The sequence below is a fragment of the Artibeus jamaicensis genome, unplaced genomic scaffold (assembly GCF_021234435.1).
Source record: "Artibeus jamaicensis isolate MK-2021 breed Jamaican fruit bat unplaced genomic scaffold, CSHL_Jam_final contig_760, whole genome shotgun sequence".
Classification (NCBI taxonomy): Eukaryota; Metazoa; Chordata; class Mammalia; order Chiroptera; family Phyllostomidae; genus Artibeus; species Artibeus jamaicensis.
The window spans coordinates 33491-54080 of record NW_026521955.1 but is presented as its reverse complement, the minus strand read 5'-3'; the positions used below and the strand labels follow the sequence as shown (position 1 = coordinate 54080).

The following is a 20590-nucleotide window of genomic DNA, read 5'->3' as shown; positions in this document are numbered from 1 at the left end:
CAGAAACACAGAGATAATGTATGCCAAATTGCTATTTGCTGTGTTCCCAACTTTTCACAGTTGTAGAAAAATATGTAGTAGTGGGAGTAAATGGTTAAATATACACATGGTGGAATATTTAAACAGCCTTTCAAAATAATGTTTTAAGGGAACTTACTTTTAATAACAGTAATTATTTTTGATATGTTAAGTGAATTCTAGTTTCACACACTTCAGTAATATATTGTATGTTTTTGATGTTTTATAGTTGGTACCAGGGTAAAAATGTCTTGTTATTCTCTTCAGAAGTTATTTGTCAACTGCCACAGATATATAAAACTAATTTTAACCATACTGAGCTGAAAATTTTTATAGTGCCTCACATGTAGTGCTCAATAAATATTGACTATTATTGTCAAAGACCTCTTAAGAACTTTCTAGAAAAGTACACATATTTATGTATACAACCAAACATGCAACTTTAGACCCTTTATGGGCCATATAAAGCCCATACTTAACTGGGACCATGTTGAAGAATCCCTGCCGTAACTGAAGAAATCTGTTTACCCTTGAGTGCGGTTGAATCAGTGTTTGTTGTCAGGGTAAGAAGTGCTAATTCTCATTTTCACTTGATATCTTTAGTATTAAGGTAAAACAAATGCAGTCTTCATTTAACTGCCTCTTTAAATGACTGAGTAATTTAATACCCAATTTTATGGTATCATCTTGACTGGTGATGCTCATATTAATTGGGGGATTGAGTCCCAAATGAACATATTTTACTATGGAGATGGCTAGAAGTCCATTGTGATGGTTCAGAATTTGCACCCATTCTCATCTTCCATTTTTCCAGCTCCCTTGAGCTTTGTGTGTTATCATTTAAGACGTGTGGCTCTCACTGCTGCTGCCACCACCACTTCCAAATCAGTGAATAACCTAGCTGCAGCAGCCATGAGGGTCCTAGATGTTACAAAGTGATAGAGGATAATAAACTAAGGTAGCGATGGATTAGAGAACTAGATTGCCAGTTGTGTTCAGTTCCAGGGTCATGTTTAAAGGGGCTGTTGAGCCTTGGCTGGTGTGGGTCAGTGGGTCGGGTGTTGTGTAGCAAATGGAAAGGTTGCCAGTTGCATTCTAGTCAGGGCATGTGCCTGGTTTGTGGGCAGGACCCCTGTTAGGGGAGTGCAAGAGGCAACCGATCAATGTTTCTCTCTCACATTGATGTTTCTCTCCCTTTTTCCCTCCCTTCCCCTCTCTCAAAAATAAATAAATGAAATTTTCATAATTAATAAATAGGCTGTTGAACAAGTCCTGAAGACAGCAACCAGATGACAAAGGATATGGCTGTCACATTATATTAAGAACCATGGCAGAGCTAGGGAGAAGGGAAGACTAAGTGATAGACCTGTTACCAGCCAACTGCCTTGTTTGCCATTTTAGAGAGGCTGTATGGTTTAGTAATTAACGAGTTTAGAGTTAGACCTGCATTCAATCCCAACTGTACAATTTTTCTTGCCAATATGACCTGAGGCAAGCACCTTACCCTCTGACCTCAGATTCTTTTTTAATAAAATAGAAATGATAATAGTATCACATATAGGATTCTTAGTGTTTTACAGTGTTTGAAAGGCACTGCTCAAAATCTGGCATGCTGTAAGTGCTCATTTAATAAATGTGTAACATTAAAGATGATGTTTCCTCTCAGATTGACATTAGAAAAATTAGTTAATGGTATGGAGAGGCAGATTCTGGCTTGGCATGAGAAAGATATGCTGTCCCTGAATGTGTTCAAGCAAACACTGAGCAGCTGTCGTATCAGAGCTGCATGGGTGCATGCTGCCATTCAGCAACAGGTCATAGTGTAAGTTCCCTTTCCAGTATCTGAGACTCTTATTTTATAAGGCAGACCTACAGAAAACTGTTTTATTAACATGATTGTTTATATTACAGAATTAAGTCCAAAGGAGTCTGGCTTTGAAATAGCTTAGTTTGACATAATGAGATTTTTATTGGCTTTTTTAGTTACGCTATTTACAAATTGAGAGGACTTGCTAAAGATCACTGGTATAAGTGATATTATTAGAATTAAATGCGAGTCATAGAGGGTTCCAGGGTTTTGTCATTGAAGGGATGCTAAGCAGATGTTAGTTATTAATTAGCACCTTGCAAAAATTTAATTAGATTTTAAGAATACAATGAAAGGGCCAGGTTTTTTTTTTAATGCATCACAGATGCTATTTAAGTTCCACTTAAAACAATTTGGAATGAACCTAATAATATTTTTGTTTTTCTAGAATTTATATTCGGCCTCCTTCTAAAAATACTTTGAAGTACCAGCTTAGATTATACTAGATAGGCAAGGAAAGAAAAAAGAGCTAAAAGACCTTCCTTCCCACATCAGTTCAGAGAGCCAAGTAATATATCTTCATATTAACCACTGTTGCTCTAAGGGAAATTATTCAGAGAAAGAACCTTTATATGTAGGGACACAGAGTGGTGTAGTGAAAGAGTACCTTTATTTAGAGGCAGAAAACCTAGATTTATTTCCTTGTGCTGCTGTTGGCCTGCCTTGTACCTTTTCACAATTCTTTTAATTTTAGAAGACTTCGTTACCTCAGCTGTAAATCAGGGAATATAACCTTGCTTTGTTTTCCTTACATGGATGTTACAAAAGTGAAATAACCTAGTTTCTACATGAAAGAACTTTGTAAACTGTAAAATATTATTTAAATTTTAATTGTTCTTTGTGACATAAGAATAGCATTCTGAACCAACACATGAATTATTTTATGTTTAAGAAAGAAATCATGAGCTTACTTAAAAATAACCATAGATTCGGGAGACAGGCAATGTGGAGACACATGACATTTCCTTCAGGGTCTTCATGTTTTCCTTTCCTTCTACAGCTATTTTAAAACAGTAAGAAAGATACAGACTCTTTGGGGTCCCTTTATTCCAGCAAGGATTCAATATAAGAAAGTCTTTTAAGAGAAAAATAAGATATTTTCATTAGTAGTCCTTTCCAGTCTATATTTGGCATTCCAGACAGTAGCTAACTTTGAGTATTTTGCTTCCAGATAAGTTACATTCCATTTAAAATTATATATGAGCTGCTTGGAAAAATTATATTTTTAGAGACAATTAAAAAGTTAAACGAAGAATTGAAACAACAATGAAATGCACTTTTATACCCTCATCTATCGTCACCAATTGTTGATCTTTACTGTCTTATCTTTATTGCTTATACACTCCCACGCTCCCCCTTTTGCCAGATCGTTTAAAAGTAGGCCACAGCCATCAGAAATATGCTACTCTAATGGTCATTTTAGCTGCTGCTCAAATGCAGTAGAGCAGCTAGATGGAAAGTTTCTGTCCACTGGCGCCAGCTGTTAGTGCTTATTATCTGAAGTCTTCAGTACATTTTACTGCAGGCAGGAATTCTCTCTGATTAAAGTTATCTTCTTAGTAATCCCTGTGTGATACCTCCTAAACTTCTATGATACGGTCAGAAAAGGAGTATTTGATTACTTACTAGTGAGTTCAAGACCCTACAAACTAATGGCAGTGCTATTCTTGAGTAAAAGTAAACTGCATTTTGTGAATGCCTTTCTGTAACATGCTAAAATAATCAAGTTTTATATTTTCAAGCAGTTTAGAAAAAGGAAAAACTCAACAGTTTTCATGGAACATTTATTACCATTTGAATATTTCATTGGCTAGAAGGTGTATTTATCGTTATGAATTGATGCCGTGTGACAGAAAATATGTCCATTGTAATCACTTAGTCTAGGTATGACTACAACCATGAAAGCTATTTCTTTCCTTTTTTGTTCTAGGAGATTTTGACGAGTTCACTCAGGATAATAATGACACTATGTTGAAAAACATAGCAGAAGATCTTCGGAATTGCTTACCTCTAGAAAGCATGCTTCCCTCAGAACATCTAGCCCTGCAAAAAGTAATTGCGTTATTAACGTACTCTTAGTGCTGCTTGGGGATTCTCAATCATGTTAATGATTGACCCACAGTTCCCTATCCTGACAGTGTTTTTATCTTCCTTTGTTTCCTTCTGATCCTTGCATATGTTCATACATTTTGCATACTTGTGGTATAGATTTTGTGTAGATGTAGATAGAATTTTGTAGTTTTCCAAGCAGATAGGATGACAGTTAAGGTAACAGAAATCAGACATTTTTTTCCTTTGTAGCCACTTGCTATTACACAATATAAAATGTATCACAGTATTAAGAAAGAGCCATTATTTGTGAGCATGAAGTTTTACTAAGATTTTTATTAATTGAAAACTTTGCCTCTAGGCAAAAATTACTAAGTATTTTGGTGGGTAAGTCATTAACATGTAGGACTCGGAATACCCTTCTTATTAGCTACTGTCATTTCTCGGGAGAAATCTCTCTGGGTATCAATTTCTTTACTAGAAATTGCTTCAGATGGATAGGATGGTCTCAAAAATACTTTCAACTAAAATTTTATATATTTGTCATAGCCACATTTTGCATCATCACAGGTCAAATAAAAAGTTGACCACTGACAAAATGATCCCCATTTGTATTTCTTTGAGACTCATTACCTGAATGAATGCGTGAAATCCATTAAAGAAGCAGCTAACCCCACGAGATGGGGCTCCTAACCTGCCGTGTCAGACCGGGCACAGCCCGGGAGACAGTGACGAGAGCTCAGCCTCAGGCTGGGATCCCGCAGTCACTGGGTGGCAAAGCAGTACATTCATGTTGGAGTTACCTTCACCTTTTATTGAAAGTTGTACCAAATTATCCACTTTTTTTTTTCATTTGTACCATTCCTTCAAGTTAAGTAATTTGGTCCCCTCCATCTCTGCAAAAAAAAGTTTGAGAAATAAAATGTAAGAAGAGCACAGTTGCCAGCCTTTCTGTGTCTTGTTGCTGGCAGGATTTTAGCATATGAACCACTGATGTTTTGCCTTATTTAGCAATAAAAAGAGACTTCTTTGTACTTTGTTTCTTTTGATGTTTTTCTTCTCTCCACCAGATACAGCAGCAGCCAGAACCCACAGTTCACGTTGATGCATTCCTTTACGATGAAGACTTTATTGATTCATTGTGTGAGGAAGGAAAAATGAGCAGAAACTACTGTATGGTGTGTGGCTCACACCAGACAGCACCTTTAGGTAGGCACTCAAGTATTCAAACCTGATGATTTTGTGTGTACTTCTCCTTAGATGTCATGAGTATATTATTATTAACAAAGTCATTCAATGTTTTCTGAAAGTAAAAGGCCAACCTATAGCATAGCCATTAGCAATTACTGCAGCTAGGGAGACGAAATAGAAATATTGTCTAAGGAAGCTGGGCTACTTAGTGTCTCCCGGGAGTGTATCTCTGCTTTTCACAGAAACGGCTTAATCAGAGGTGACTTTTCAGGTAAAGAAACTAATTACAAGTCACTGAGTATAGGGAAACAGACTTAATTAAATATAGTCAAGGGGCCGAAATGTTCTCCCAATGAAAATATTTTAATGAACATGAATTCAGATAAAAATGATGGATAATCTTGAGAAAGAGTTTATTCAGGTCATGACTAGCCCTTGTAGAGTATGTGTGGTCCATCATAGAAAACCAGCACTAGTGACAGAAATTGTCCTACATCTCTGCCTCCTCAGATGTAGCACGCATGTCCCAAGTGGCAGACTAGACCGACTGCATGCTACTACTATATTCTGTTAACATATTCTTTGTCCAAACTGGATGTGATTGTTTAGGATGTTACTTTAGACATGCTGTTTCAATCTCCTTGCTGCCTTAGATTTATTGCTGAGAGTGGCCTGCCCTCCAGATAAGGAAACCTGTGCTCAGTACCATTCTCAAAAGTTTACTACTACCAAAGTGGTAACATGTTGCTAATACAAATATATTGTACCCATATTGTAGTTGGGGATTAAACTTCCCTGATTTGCTGTTTTAAGATTTTTATTTTTAGATAATATTTATGGTTTCTATTTGAGGCAGTTGAAATTCACAGAATAGAAAAGAACTTAGACAAAAACAATAGAAAACTAAAAAGTTAATTATAACACTATCAGATCTGATTTATTAAAATTTATATAAGACTTTATAATGTTCAACAATAAAAATTTGAAGATTAGAATGCATTTTCCCATAAAAATCAGGTTGTAAATAGTGACTGAATACCCATGCCAACCCAGATAACTGTAGTGAATACAAAAAAGCTGTCATTGTGTGGGACTTTGCTTCCCTAAATGACAGTGGCTTGTCTCGCTACTAACGATGACTCTGCAGCTCAGGACAGAAGCACTAATGTGGCAAAGAGGGTAGCGAAGATGAAGATCCTGGAGAGATAAGGACTACAGTGGTCAAAGCCCACCTGCCTATTAACTTTTGAGGACTGACCATGCCCTTTATTTTTTCTCAAGTGATTAGCCTGCCTACTGCCATTTTCTTTGCCACAGTCTATTAGTTATGACCAACATTTCTTTCCTTCCAGATCATTGTTATGTAGATCATAACATAGTGAGTCTTTCAGTTACTTCCGTATCAGAAACAAACAGACTTAGGCTCTCCCAGATATTTTATCACAGAAATAATGGATTGAGAAGATGGCATAAGAGGCTGGAAATTGTAGCAATTAAACTAAAGGAAATAACAGTTTATGGGAGTATTTAAACCTCCTTCAGTACTGCCCCTCTTCTGCAATCCAGAACACATTTTAGGTTGGTTAGGGCTGCCACATTGTGCAACTCCAGAGATGGTCATTCATTTGGTAGTCTACGGTCTGTGCAGCAATATGAGGCAGTTCTGTGGTTGGCTCTGGGGTAAGATGAGAAAGCCAGATGGTATGGGAGTTAGGAAGCAGTACCAACGAACAATAGGTCATAGGAACAAAGGAAGTGAGAGGCACAGTGATAGGGACAGGCAGCTGAGTAGCTGTTCCCTGAAAGTCTTTTACATGTTGGAGACTTCGTATTTATTCTCAGATGCAGTTCAGAGTGAGTGAAAAATTATCACGTTAACTTTTTCTAAATAACCTCTGAAGGGCTTTCATGGATTAAGGAAATAAAAACATGAACTATCCTTTATAAATACAGATGAAAGATTAAGAAATACAGAGTAGAATTATTAATACCCAAGCGAAATGTGATGTTCATTCTGTTCTAATTCTCCAGGATTTATCTCTCATTCCTTCTCTCTCATGGAATTGAAGTTCATCTATCATCACGTACTCCCTGATCTGTCGGGAAAGCTCGTGGTTGACGTTGGCTCCAGGCTTGGCACAGTCCTTTACGGGGTAAAGTCCAGCTTCTGGACATACTCAACATTTGGAAAATACTTTCTTCTCCTCCTAGCAACAGTTTTGCCTGCCACCATCCAAGGTGACAGCTTGGTTTTATTTATTGGAGTCACAATAATAAAGTTAAAACAGTATATTGAATTTATAATTTCAAAGGCCAGCTCTCTGCTTTCCTTTATTAGTTTGTCTCTGTGACACGGATGAAAGAATATCAACAAAACAGAAGCAGGCCACCCTCATAACACTTTGCTGCTTTGTCAGCCACCACTGCCTTCTGATTCTGTTTTCTTTGTACTGTGCTAAAATTGTATACTAGCTTTGATAAGAGCTCTTACAAAACTGACAAATTTACTTGACCTAGGAAATTGCACATGGCCATAAGAAAGTCACCTAACACCTCTGAGCCTCAAGTTCCTCCCCGTCTAAGTGAGCAAACTAAATGACATCCAAGGACACATCTTGCTCCAATTTTCTGTGATCCAGAGTTTGTAGACTTTTGTTTCTGAAATATCACTTCAATGTGTCTTTTTAAAATTTTTAAATCATGAGTATTTTTAATGTTCTTAAATAGTTTAATCAAAAAACTGCAGTGTGGTTTCTGGTTGTCATTAGCAAACTTGTTACAACATATGGTCGACAGCAGGAGAGGCCTCATGCCAGAAGCAGGCATGAGCAGTTCCCAGCACCGTTGCCCAAGCTGCACAGGAACAGTTAACTCTTCAATGATTTATTTATTGTTCAGTGTTAAAACTTGTATTCTGTGATTAGGAAAGAGAGCCGTAATGGAAAAATACACAGTTGTCGAACGGTTTTGTTTGGAGAACATGAGAGATTGTTTACCATACTTTGTCTGCTGTTGTGTTGTTTGTTTGTTTGATTTGTTGAAAAGGTATATAGTTGAAGTAATGGGCTATGCTGGTTTGTGGCAGCATTAGTAAATTTAAACACATTGTTATTTTTCTTCATGTTAGGTCACCAAGTCAACAAAATTTTTTAATACTTACATATGCTCTGTTAAACATATTCTAAAATCCATGATGAGCTATAAATACAAATTTGGTTTACACTTATGTATTAGTTGATGAAAAATGATATTCAGAATGGGATTTGGCCCTTCCTTCCAGATATTGTTTTTTTTTGTGACACCAAATAGATACATAACTACATATAGTCAATTCTTGATTATCCTTGTTAACTAACTGGTCATTATTTTGACAGATTGCCAGACAGCAGGCTGACTTCCCTAAGCCAAACAGAACACACCTCTAGCTCTTCCTCCTTGCATGATTTTCCAATTATAGTCCCCACAGGTTTATTCCTTTTTTGCTTTCCCCTGATGCAACTTCTAAAGAAATTACAGAAATAGGGTATTACATAGAGAATCTGTATATGATCACTTTTCTCATTTTGTTGAATGCACAGTTTAATCAGAAAAAGAAATCAATCTTTAAAAATATAATTATGTTTAAATAATGGAAATTAATAAACTACAATCGAGTTCCTAACCAGTAAGTCTTTAAGTTCTTAAAGTTTTAAGTTGTATATAAACTGCAAAATGTTATTTATCTCTTATTTTTACTTTATTGAATTCTGTTTTTAAAAGTTTGACCTCTTACATTTCAAGTAGAAATAAACCCACGATAAAAAGTTAATTTATTTGCACCCTACTATATTCTCATATTTTAGGGTTACCTTTACAGTTCAGCATTGCAACTGTATGGAGTAGAATTGAATGGAGACTTTTGCCAGTTGCAGGAAATGATCATAGAAAAATACCAGTTCGCTGACAGAATAAAGGTACCATTTTCAATATATATTCTGTTGTTTATAGTATAGCATAATTTAACCAAATTTCTTCTGCATTGTAGTTGGAGAATCTTTTATTAATTTAATCTTTATTGTGTTTTTTTCATTGCCATTTAGTCCCCTTATACCTCTGTCCCCACAAAATCAACACACAGTTGTCCATGACCATGGAAATCTTTTTTAATCCATTCTTGGTTGCTTTTGTATAGAAACAGGTTTGAGTTGACTTAATATTTTAAAACATTAGTAAAGATGAGTCATTATCATTCCGCTCACATATTTCTCTTCCTCTTCAATTTTATTAGAAAGTACATATTTTTTCTTAATTTTCTTTATATAAGCTATAATATTGGTGGCAGCATTTTTTACTTTCTAGATGTTGGTTACAAGTATATATAATTAAACCGTAGGAAGTAAGCAAAAAGATTAAGTAATGCTCACAGTGTTTCTCTCCTGTTTTCTAAGCTCTCAGGAAGAATTGCAGACGCCACAGAATAACAAACAGTTGATGAGGGAATGGTGCCCTGGGTTGGGCTCCAACAGAAGTTTTCTCTTTTTCAGCCTTTTTCATCTCATGGCATGCATAAACTAATTGGTAAAATTCTGCAGCACACCAAAAATCATAATTTTTGCCAAACCGACAAAAAATAGGTATAATTTTGATTGATTTACAAAAAATAGGTAATTACTTACCTTTTTTATACCAAGTGACCTTTTTAAAAAATCAGGTGCCTCACAGAAGGCAGTATGGTGACTATGAGAGGGAAACGGGGTTGGGGGAGGAAGAAGAGGGTGAAGTGGGGCTGAATGGTAACGGTAGGAGACTTGACCTGGGGTGCTGAACACGCAGTACAATATACAGATAACGTAGAGTAGAATTGTACACCTGAAACCTATACAATTTAATTAACCAATGTCACTCCAATAAATTCAATAAAAAAGAAAAAAATTACATGCCTATGCTTGTATGTAAGGATTTCTGGTACAAAGAATTAACCAATCAGATGCAACCTTATTATGTCAGATGACCAATAAGATGCAGCTCTGATATATGACCTATATATTTATGGTTCGAGACAGGGCATTCACACCAGACAGCTATTGTACTGTTGGCTGTTGTCATTTTTTAAATTTGACAATCTAAGGGAAAAGAGGTCTGTGCCCCTGACTAAATAGTCAGATATTGCATGTTTTAAAAATTCTTACGGCACACCGGTTGAAAAATCACTGCTATATGTAAAGGGGAAAATAACAAAAAAAAAAAAGAAAGTTTTTTGGTCAGTGACATAATTAACCCTTATTTCAGTAATGATCCTACAGTTTTAATGGCAATGTAGAGAAACACTGAGTATCTAACAATATCTGACGTTAAGGATAATCTAATGTTGAAAGTCATATCTCAGTAAGATTAAGGATCTAATCTTGCTCTTTTATATAGAAGAAAATTTCTTCACTTTTTCCTCCCTCCATCCTTCCTTTACCTTCTTTGTCTCTCTCTCTCCCATCTTAGAAATAGAGAAGGAAATTATCAAAGCTAACTCATTGTCGAATAATAAATTCATAAATTTTTCTTATAATCCCACATGTATTGAAACAAAACATGACTTTCACACAGTAAGAATCACATATTAGAAATATCAATTTAATTGGAAATGAGATTTAAAAATTAGGGCTTATTAAGAAACATAGTTTATAAATGGACAACCAAGTACTTTTTTGCTATTTTTTTAAAGACTTTATTTATTTATCTTTAGAGGGGAAGGGAAGGAGAAAGGGAGAGAAACATCCATATATGGTTGCCTCTCATGCGTCCCCTGCAGGGAACTGGCCTGCAACCCAGGTGTGTGCCCTGACTGGGAATCGAACCATGATCCCCTGGTTGGCAGGCCCACACTCAATCCACTGAGCTACACAAGCCAGTGTTTTGTTGGGGTTTTTTTAGATTTTATTTATCTTTTTTGCTATTTTTTAAAAGAAGATGTTAAAGGTGTATAAAATAAATATTTATTAACATTTTAGAAGCTGTTTACCCCTTGCTTTTTAAAGGAATGTGTGGATGTACGTGTACCCGTGCTCATACTTTCCCAGCTTCTATGGGCGTGAGCAGCCCAATGGCAGAAAGCTGTTTTTATACCATTTACTGGCAGCCTTAGCAGTTAACTTCCTTCCGTGAAACTAAAGACAAGTGATGGATTTGAGGAACCCTAAGATAACAAAAAGATAACAAAAAAGAATTCTAGGATAAATTTTTAATAATATCTGTTGAAATCAATTAGCCTTCATGGCTCAGTCTTTACTTTTGTTTTTGTACTTGTTTAGGTTTTTTGTGTTTGTTTTTTTTTAACAGGGCTTTCCTCAGAAGTCTAGGAATCCTTTTTTGTCTGCTCATACTTCAGAGTGAGAAACAAAAATGCTGATCAAAGTTCTTTTTTAAAAAATTGAATTTATTGGGGTGACAGCGGCTGAAGTTCTGACTGAAGCACTGTAGTGGGGTTCTGAGCACTGTGGGCTTCACTGCTAAGTGATCTCATTTGGGTAATTAATCAGTTGGAAAATATCTGATGAGGAATCTTAAGATCTTTCCTCTTGGGATAGTCTGAAACCTTTCCAATCCCCTTACTCCAGGCCAGCAATACCTGGGAACTGAGAGGTGTGGGGTTCTCAGCATCCCGTCTGCATACTTCCTTAATTCCCTTGTTTTCAGTATATTATCATCTCCTTTAACTAGGCCTGGTGACCCCTGGCCCAGAGACCTTTTTTTACCCTTTCCAGAGAATAAACCTCTATTCTTTTGCTGAAGTAGCAGAAAGTTATATAAGGATCTACCTGTTTCTTAAGTGAACTTTCATCCAAATTATCTTTAGCATTTCTTCGTACTCCTTCACTCAGAGATAACTGATACCACCAATTATGAGCCTTTTGGAGATTATGTCGTACAAACCACATTTGGTTCTTAACTTTCTATATTTCTGGCTTAGAAATCAATTTTTTCAGGTCTCCTAAATTCCTTATTACATCCTTTTTTCCTGACTTATAAATTTTGTGTTTGTTATTTCTATTCCCATTCTATTCCCGTCCTTGTGAGAGTACCCCTTATATTTTTAAAACCTGTTATTGTAATGGGGGTTCAGGAAAGTCCAAGAGCCACGTACATGTGTCATATCCATGGAAGACCCATTGATTTAAATTCTTTCTTTCCTTTCCTCCAGGCTGAAAGTAAACTTCTCTGCATTCATAGCCTGCTCACTTCCTTTGATGGCACTTAGAGTGAGCATAGCTGTTTCATCCCATTACTAGATTATGATGTATTTGAGAGCAGATATTATATCTCATTCATTATGACACATCTCCCTACACAGTATCTAGTACACAGGAGATACCCATTAGAAATTGGTTAAATTGATTTTGGTTGCTTTGTGACCTCTTGCATTATTGTCATTCCAGTCTGTCCAGAACCGTTCCTTGGGTTCTTCCTGGGACCTCTAGAGCAAGCACCTCTGTCACTTGCCATAATTGATTGATCCACCTGATTCTTTTCTATCCTACCTGTGGGTTGAGGGTTGGGGGGAAGTGAACAGAATGGGAAAGGAAAAGAAGAAATTGTGTGAAAGCTATGTTATATCAGGTTAATTTACATACCTATTTTATATCTAAGCTACATATCTAGAAGGTTAAAGTGATTAACTTTTTTCTGCTTTCAAAAACATGTCAAAGCTATGCTTCAGAGGTTGTGGGCCACCTTCATTTAAATTATGTTAGCATTTGATTATTTAAAAAAAGAGAAAATGAATTTTAAAATCAGTCCCTACAACCTCCTGAATATTACACATTTGTAAGGCCAAGTGTTTATTTGGAAAGAATCACATGATACAAAGTAGTTAAACTTTTTCTAAAATAAGTCTTTTGCTTTGCTCTTGAACAAATAAATGTTTCTTCTTGTTATCTTGCCTGTAATCTTTCAGACTTGATGATTGTGGTCTAACTTAATTTTTTGAGGTATATAATTTTTAAATAAATTGTTTTGTTTGTTTTTTGGACAGATAATATAGTCCAGCAAATTTTAGATGAAGAGTCGGGCAAGGCCCATTAACATACTGTATTAAAATTTTATAATTTATAAATTATTTTTATAGCTTTTATGGCCCCATTTGATCAATGAATCAGGACAGATACTATGAATTCTGTCTTATTTATGAGGACCCTGACTACCTAAGTGAACAAACCTTGTTAATGATGGAGCAAGAACTTGATGACTTTTACAACGATTGGTGGAGTCTACCCTTACCTGAGGGGTATGTTCCAAGACTCCCAGTGGATGCCTAAAATTGTGGAGAGTACCAAACCCTATATATATATACTATGATTTTTCCTATACATGTGTACCTATGATAAGGTGTAACTTATAAATTAGGCTTCACAATAATTAATAATAAAATAGAACAATTATACTGTAGTAAAAGTTGTGTGAATGTGGGTCTCTCTCTCTAGTAATTTTTATGTTTTTCAGTCCAAACCATTCCTTATTTGTAGCCAATGGCTTGATGTCACTCATTTCAGGGGACCATGTACTGGAGGCTCATTGCTTTCTGGAGAAACACATTGATGTCAATGGGAACAAGTTTTCTGTTCATATCTACCACCCACAAATGTATTGACTTTTCCACAGTAACTAAGCATTCAGTGTGTATTGTAGTGATAACTTGCAGTTTGAGATGGGACACAAAACTAGCATGAATTTCTTTTTTCTTCTTCACATGTAGATTTATTCTTACCATAGATCTTAGCAACTTCAGCATTTGATTTTTTTTTCCTTATTACATCTAGAACTTTCACCTCTTCATTTAAAAGAATTACTTTAGGGCTTCTCTTTGGCACATCTGAATTGCCAGCATCACTACTCTTGCACTTTGGGGCCGTTATTAAGTAAAATCATGGTGACCTGAGCACAAGCGCTGCAATACCGCATTTGCTGTGATGGCCAGGGTAGCTACAAAGTGAGTCACGGCTGAGAGCATACATGGTGTGGATGGGCTGGGCAAAGGGCGATCTCCTCTGGGCAGGATGGAGTGGGACAGCGTGACATTTAGACATGCTCGTGACAACAGTTTGCAGTTTGAAACGTCATATGAATTATTTCTTGGATTTTCTATTTCATATTTTCAGACCATGGTTGGACTACAGGTAACTGAAACCACAGAAAGCAAAACCATGAGTAAGGGGGAACTGCTGTGTGGGAAAAGCTCTGAACTAGGAGTCAAAAGATTATACTTATGACTATATTAAAAAGTTCCGTCTAAAAGAAATACGCATTTTCACAAGTTTATGGGTTTTATTAGATGTTATCTCCCATAGGCAGTCACATTAAATACACTGTACTTTCTCCCATTTTAAGAAGGGTTAACTTTACATATGATCTCACAGCATTATTGAACCAATAGATATTTTTCCTGTGATTGTATAATAGAGTATCTTTGTTGTCTTAAATGAACTCATTGTTCTTTAGGTACTTCATGCAGACATCTGTACCCAGGATTCCCTTCTACAAAATGCTGATGTTGTTATAATGAATAATGTCTTCGAATATTTTCTTGATGAGGCAGAACAGGCCAGGTATGCTCTTTATTCAAGCAAGAAGTCTGCTCTTATCCAGCAAAGTATGAAAAGGGATTGGTAAAATAGAAATGTTTCCATATCAAACTTTTAAAAAATGACCTCAGCTGTGAGGAGGTTATATTTAAAAGGAAAGGTGTTCTGTGTAAAACAGAAATAAAAGTAAACTATAACCCTCACTGATCTTGCTCAGTTGGTTGGAGTGTCAGCCCATAGCAGAAGGGCTTTGGGTTTGATTCCCAGTCAGGGCACATGCCCGGGTAGCAAGTTTATTCTCCTACCCCAGTATGGACACATATGATCCCTGGTCTGGGTGTGTCGGAGGCAACCAGTCAATGCTTCTCTCTCCATCGATGTTTCTCTCTCTTCCTTCCTCTCTCTGAAAGCAATGAAAGAGTGTCCTCTGGTAAGGATTAAAAATAAAATTAAATTTAAAAAATAAACTGTCTAACTTTGTAAAATACTATATCTGATTTTAGACAGACATAAAATGATATCATGACCCATGCATCTGCCTCTAGTCAGGGATGAAATAAGGTATCAGTACCTAATAGGCCTTTATACTGATTCTTTTCTGCTCCAGTTTTCTTTTCTTTGAAAAAAATATGTATCTACTATCCTATCACAAAATGAAGGGAATTAACTAATGCCTATAAGTGGATATAAAACAAGATATAAGAATATTAACCAAAATTGTGATTAATCATCAAACTTGAAAAATGTTCATGAGGGGTAATAGTAGGTTCCTTGAGTTTATTCCACTATTCAAGTAGTGGAAAAATTAGCAAATCTGTGATCACTTTTCTTGACTTCTCTGCCACAATTTAATGCTTTGTGACCCATAAGGACCTATAGGTTCCTTTGATTAGAAAATTCTTCTAGTCTGAAATGCTGATTTTCTGTCTAGTTAGGCTTGCTGAGTTCTTATTTATCATAAGGGCATATGTATAGTCTAGATGCAGGGAATCTCCTTTCCATGGGTATGAAAGGAAATACACAAGTGGTTGGATTAGTGTGTCCGTAAGAGATCTACCTCAGAGAAATAAAAATGCATATGATACAGACCATAAACACTTAACTGTGAGTAGAATCCTGAATGGCTGACCCTCTTTATTCTGCCACCCCCTCGCCTTTTATATTCTTCCCCCAGCCACCCCTTTCTCACTCCCACATGCACACTCACACCCATGACTAGTAGGTTAAGGTCACTACAAAACTATGTCAATAGTTTCAAAAGAAACTACCTCAGCAGAAAGCTAATCATATAATTGAAGCTCAGCCACAATAAATAACAATTTTTAGTCACAGGCTAAAGACCAGAAACACAACATGAGCAAAGTTGTTTTAATCCGAGTGCTCTCTTTTAAGTTTAATTTCCAGTAAACAAAGTATGATTAGCTTTTTACCTTTTTAAATTAATGACCAGTAGCCAAGACATTTCATAATTATTGGACTTGACATATTACCAAGTTTATGTTGTATGAGAAGTTTTAAAACACTGTAAACTCTTTGGAGATTTATTATAGAAAGAATTTGAATGCTGAAGAATGATGAAAGCTACTACTAGACTCGATACTGGAAATACTGCATGTTAGGACTGTGTTAAAAACTTTCTTGGTGCATTCGTTCACAAACCCTACAGGGTTCCCTGAGTAGGTATTAGCCACCTGTGTTAGTTCAGCCATTTTTCCTAAATTAGTCTAGTACAATGAATTCTAAATATAGATAGGTTATTGCCCCTCCTGGGTAATTATCTTATCTCCATCTCGAATGCTAGTTGACAGGAGAAAGATTAGAAGATACGGTAAAATATTCTGATCCTAGAATTATTTTGACAAAACTGATCATTTACCCTTATTAATTTTATATTGTAGTAAAAGACAAAATCGTTGGCCAGTATATAGCCTCCACAGATCTGTCATCTTAATCAGAATCTAAGAGCAAGTGGACTGGTACTGCTATGGGAGTTAGTACATAGGAGAAAACAGAAATACATCATAGCCTTGTCTAGTGTGGCTCAGCGGATGGAGCCCTACCCTGCAAACCAGAGGGCAGCCAGTTGGATTCCCATTCAGGACCTGGGTTATGGGCCAGGTCCACAGCTGGGGGCATGAGAGGTAACCTTTTGATGTATCTCTCATGTACTGATGTTTCTCTCCTCTTTGTCCCTTCTTCCCCTTTCTCTAAAAAATAAATAAAATCTTTTTAAAAGAAATATAATAATAGATCATTTGTCCCCAGGAAAGGCTCAGCTTTCAGAATAAGTTATATCTCATTTCAGGGTAACAGCCAGATTATAGAGTCATGAGTTTAAAAGGTGCCTGTATGTACCAAGACAGCTTACTAGAAACAGCGAGTGCTATTTTGAGAGCCATACAGAGTATACTCAGCTTCTTCATCCTTATTAAATAAACTTGTAAAATATATCATTTTTAAGGAGCCACATCAAAAGGAAAAAAAAAAAGAACAGCTCTTGCCCAAACACAGTGATATTTATTAACAAACACTGATACATGATTTTAGATTTAGCCTGAGTGGGGGGGAACATTTGTATCATTTTGCCCAATGAACTTTAGAATGTGTTAAACTTAACCATTGCTATAACTAAAATAATTGGAAATGACACAGCTGCCCATCTGCCCCACTGCAAGGGATGCATATCCCTGCTTTGCTTGATCATTGCTCCCCAGTAGTGGGCTGTGCTGTCAAGACTGTGGAATCCGGTTTGTGTCTGCACTGAAGGTCCATCAGAACCGGTCAGCACTGCGCCCTGACATGTACACGTGCACATGGCATTCAGTGGTGCTTTAACCTGGCTGATCCCACTAAACTTCTCAGGGGTCGTGTTGTCCAGGCTTTCCACTGAATATTTATGACTGTCAAAGTATGACTTCACTTTTAATGTTATTTTAAAAGATCTAATCTACGTATTATACACCCTTATTGTTAGTTTTTGCTTGCTGTCTGGTGTCTATGGCCTTTCTCCATGACTCTCCTCCGCCTCTACCCCACAGCCCAGTTCGATTCTGCAGAACCATTTTTGACACACTGAGGAATGTCAGGGCCTCTCACTGCTGATGCAGCTTTGACTTCTGAATTGGTTTTGAAACTGAGTTTTGGTTTACATTGCCTTGTAGTAAACTGAATCACAACCCTGTTAAATCTTGTCAATGCTGTAACTTCATAATTTTGTCACCACTCCTTCAGGAACTAACAAATTTACCAATTTCTAGTATGTTGTGGTCCTGTTTTCTTCAGGCAAACATGTTTTGCCCATCTGGATTTTGAGATACCACCTGTACAGCATTTTCTTTTGTCATCCTCGTTTTAAAATTTTTTTAATTTATGGATTTTAGAGAGAAGAAGGGAGAGAGAAACATTGATTTTTTTGTTTCACTTATTTATGCAGTTATTGGTTGATTCTTGTGTGTGCCCTGACCAAGGCTTGGACCAACAGCCTTGGTGTACTGGAACAACACTCTAAACAGCAGAGCTACCCAGCCAGGGTTGTCATTTGCTTTTTTTTTTTTTTAAAGTTTCTGGTGTCTGGTAAAACCTAACATGTAGTTTTTAATGTGTTGTAGAGCCTGGGAGTTCATCAGCCATAATGTAAGGAAACAAGGATCATTATTAGTGACAGTACCAAGTCTTGAAGAGTCTCTCTCAAGTCTTCAGGTATGAAAGCCTTTCTAACATTTTTATTGTCAAAACTTTTCTTCTGTGTTTTTCTGATAGCTGTTACAATATTCTAGAAATGTTGTCTGAATATAATGACAGATGATAGGAACAACAGCCAGAACTTCTCTGGGTTAAGAACTGGTTTGCGGTTTAACTGGCCTCAAGAGCTCTCACATTGTAATTCTTCTTGATTCATACTCCTTTGCTTCTCTATTCCATTGTTCCAACTATGGAGTTACAGTTTTAGGATAACAAATGCTATTAAATGTTTGTAAGAGGCTTTGTACACCCGCATCATAACTTCTTCCCTTAGAAGAAAAGGAACAGAGTAATGCAATGAATGTTCTATAATCAAATAAGTAACCTGGAGGCTTCTAGGTCACTTTGGAATCTCACACAAACCACTTTTCCTCAGATCCTCATATAAAATGAAGCTGATATTTAGTAATAAGATTCTACTCCATAAGTTGATCCTTATATAAAGGTTAGTTAGTACTGGTAAACCTCTTTGAGATCCAGGTAAAAGGCACTGTTGTGTTTCTTAATACAGACTTATTATTTTCTTCAGTAGTGCTTTCCTTATATATAAGCACTACCAAATTTAAGCATATATCTTTTTCCTTTAAAAAAACTAAAAAATCATTAATAATACCTTTTAAAAAATTTGTGTCACTCATCTAAATTACAAAAGTAATTCATGTTTTCCATAATACAGGAAATAATTCATAGACACAATATATAAACAAAAGATGTTAATCTCCCCAGTTCCCCGCCACTTAATTTTTTCCCCTGAGATCCCCACTCTGTAAGCGTGTGATCCTGCCGTACTTTTCTATACTCCTGAGAATATATTTTTTAAAATATGTAGTCTCCAACCTAGAATTTCTATATATAATATCTTGAAATAAATCAATTATTTTACCAAAATAACTACTTTCACACTAAATACATAAATCTGTCTAGATAACCATAGGGAAATAATATTTATGAAAGAGTCCTTATACATAAATTCTGGAATAACTTTATTGCTTTCCTATTTAATGAAACTTCTTTAGACAGATATATAGTATATCCATTGGTGGCCCCAGAATTTCTGTGTCCCAGAGACACAGGTGTGCACTGTGAAGGGCAGGGCCCCACAAAGGTCACGGAGGGAGATTAGCCCTGCGCGCACCCGCGTAGCACCATCTCTGTACACACAAGCAGTTTTTCTGTCATCTCTCTGCATTCCCATTGTTGCTTTAGTCTTTTTTTGTTTAAGCCTAATGATAATTTTAGGCTATTTATATTAAAACAATTATTCTGTTTCATATTTTCTTTATTCTTTAAAATTCCCAAATCAGAGTAAATTAATTTAGTCCGAGAATCCACAGACTGTTTAGTACAACAAAGAATTGTTCATGTGGCACCATGTAGAACTTGGTCCTGCTCATTGTATTAAAAGTCTATTGTGTTCAGTTACATAGTCAGGATTTCTTCGAGAAAATAGGATCACGCTGCATTTTCATCTTTGTTTATCATCTTTCTTTTCAGGTTAATATACAGCTACCTTTCTGGGTTGAAGAGGTGCCACTGAACTATGATGTGTACCCAGAAAAGGACATTGACAGGGAAGCTCTTGAACAAATACACTTATATAAGATTCTCTAGCACTAAAAGAGTCCTATCTAAGTGTAATGTTTTGTGAGTATATTAAAAAATCATGAAAAAGGCATATAATTCCAGTACTCTTAACACATATTTTTTCTTTGTATTTTTTTTAGCCTTTGTACATGTTTACATATTTATAAATGGTGCATATGTATATATACAACTTTGATTTGTGTATAATTTAATTAAAATATTTATCTGAAAATACATGACTTTCCTCTGGTTTCTTTTATTCTGCTACAAATATAAATAGTCTTTCTTTAGACGCTGACTCTGTCTACCAAGTCCAGATATGACATTAAAGAAAAAAAGACTAGAAGTAGCTTCAAAATACCAAGAAAGAAGAGTGAAGGGAAGGGATGTTCCTCTGTATCCCAATTATTAGATTTGTTCTTTAAGGTTTCTTGGACACAGCTTTAGCTGAGGAGTCTAGCACAGGGACTAAAAGAAAAAATAATTACAGTTGCTAGGGAAAAACAAAGCTAAAAAGATAGCCTCCAAAATATAAATAGAGATTATATCTAGGTGGAACAATTACTGGTAATTTTTCTTTTCTGCATTTTTT

General features: G+C 36.0%; 1 protein-coding gene across 4 annotated transcripts in view; it reads left to right on the top strand.

Annotated features, from left to right (window-relative positions):
* LOC119042352 (uncharacterized) overlaps nucleotides 1-20167 on the top strand; it is a 32564-nt gene extending 12397 nt beyond the window's left edge. For all 4 annotated transcript variants that reach the window (XM_053672535.1, XM_037136064.2, XM_037136066.2 and 1 more), the window contains 7 exons: nucleotides 3816-3937; nucleotides 5005-5143; nucleotides 7157-7278; nucleotides 8968-9078; nucleotides 14591-14697; nucleotides 18282-18372; nucleotides 19909-20167. In XM_053672535.1, coding sequence (XP_053528510.1) covers nucleotides 3854-3937; nucleotides 5005-5143; nucleotides 7157-7278; nucleotides 8968-9078; nucleotides 14591-14697; nucleotides 18282-18372; nucleotides 19909-20025 — 771 coding nt within the window. In that variant the 5' untranslated portion in view covers nucleotides 3816-3853 and the 3' untranslated portion in view covers nucleotides 20026-20167. The remainder of the gene's footprint in view (nucleotides 1-3815; nucleotides 3938-5004; nucleotides 5144-7156; nucleotides 7279-8967; nucleotides 9079-14590; nucleotides 14698-18281; nucleotides 18373-19908) is intronic.
* Nucleotides 20168-20590: the final 423 nt, after the last annotated feature.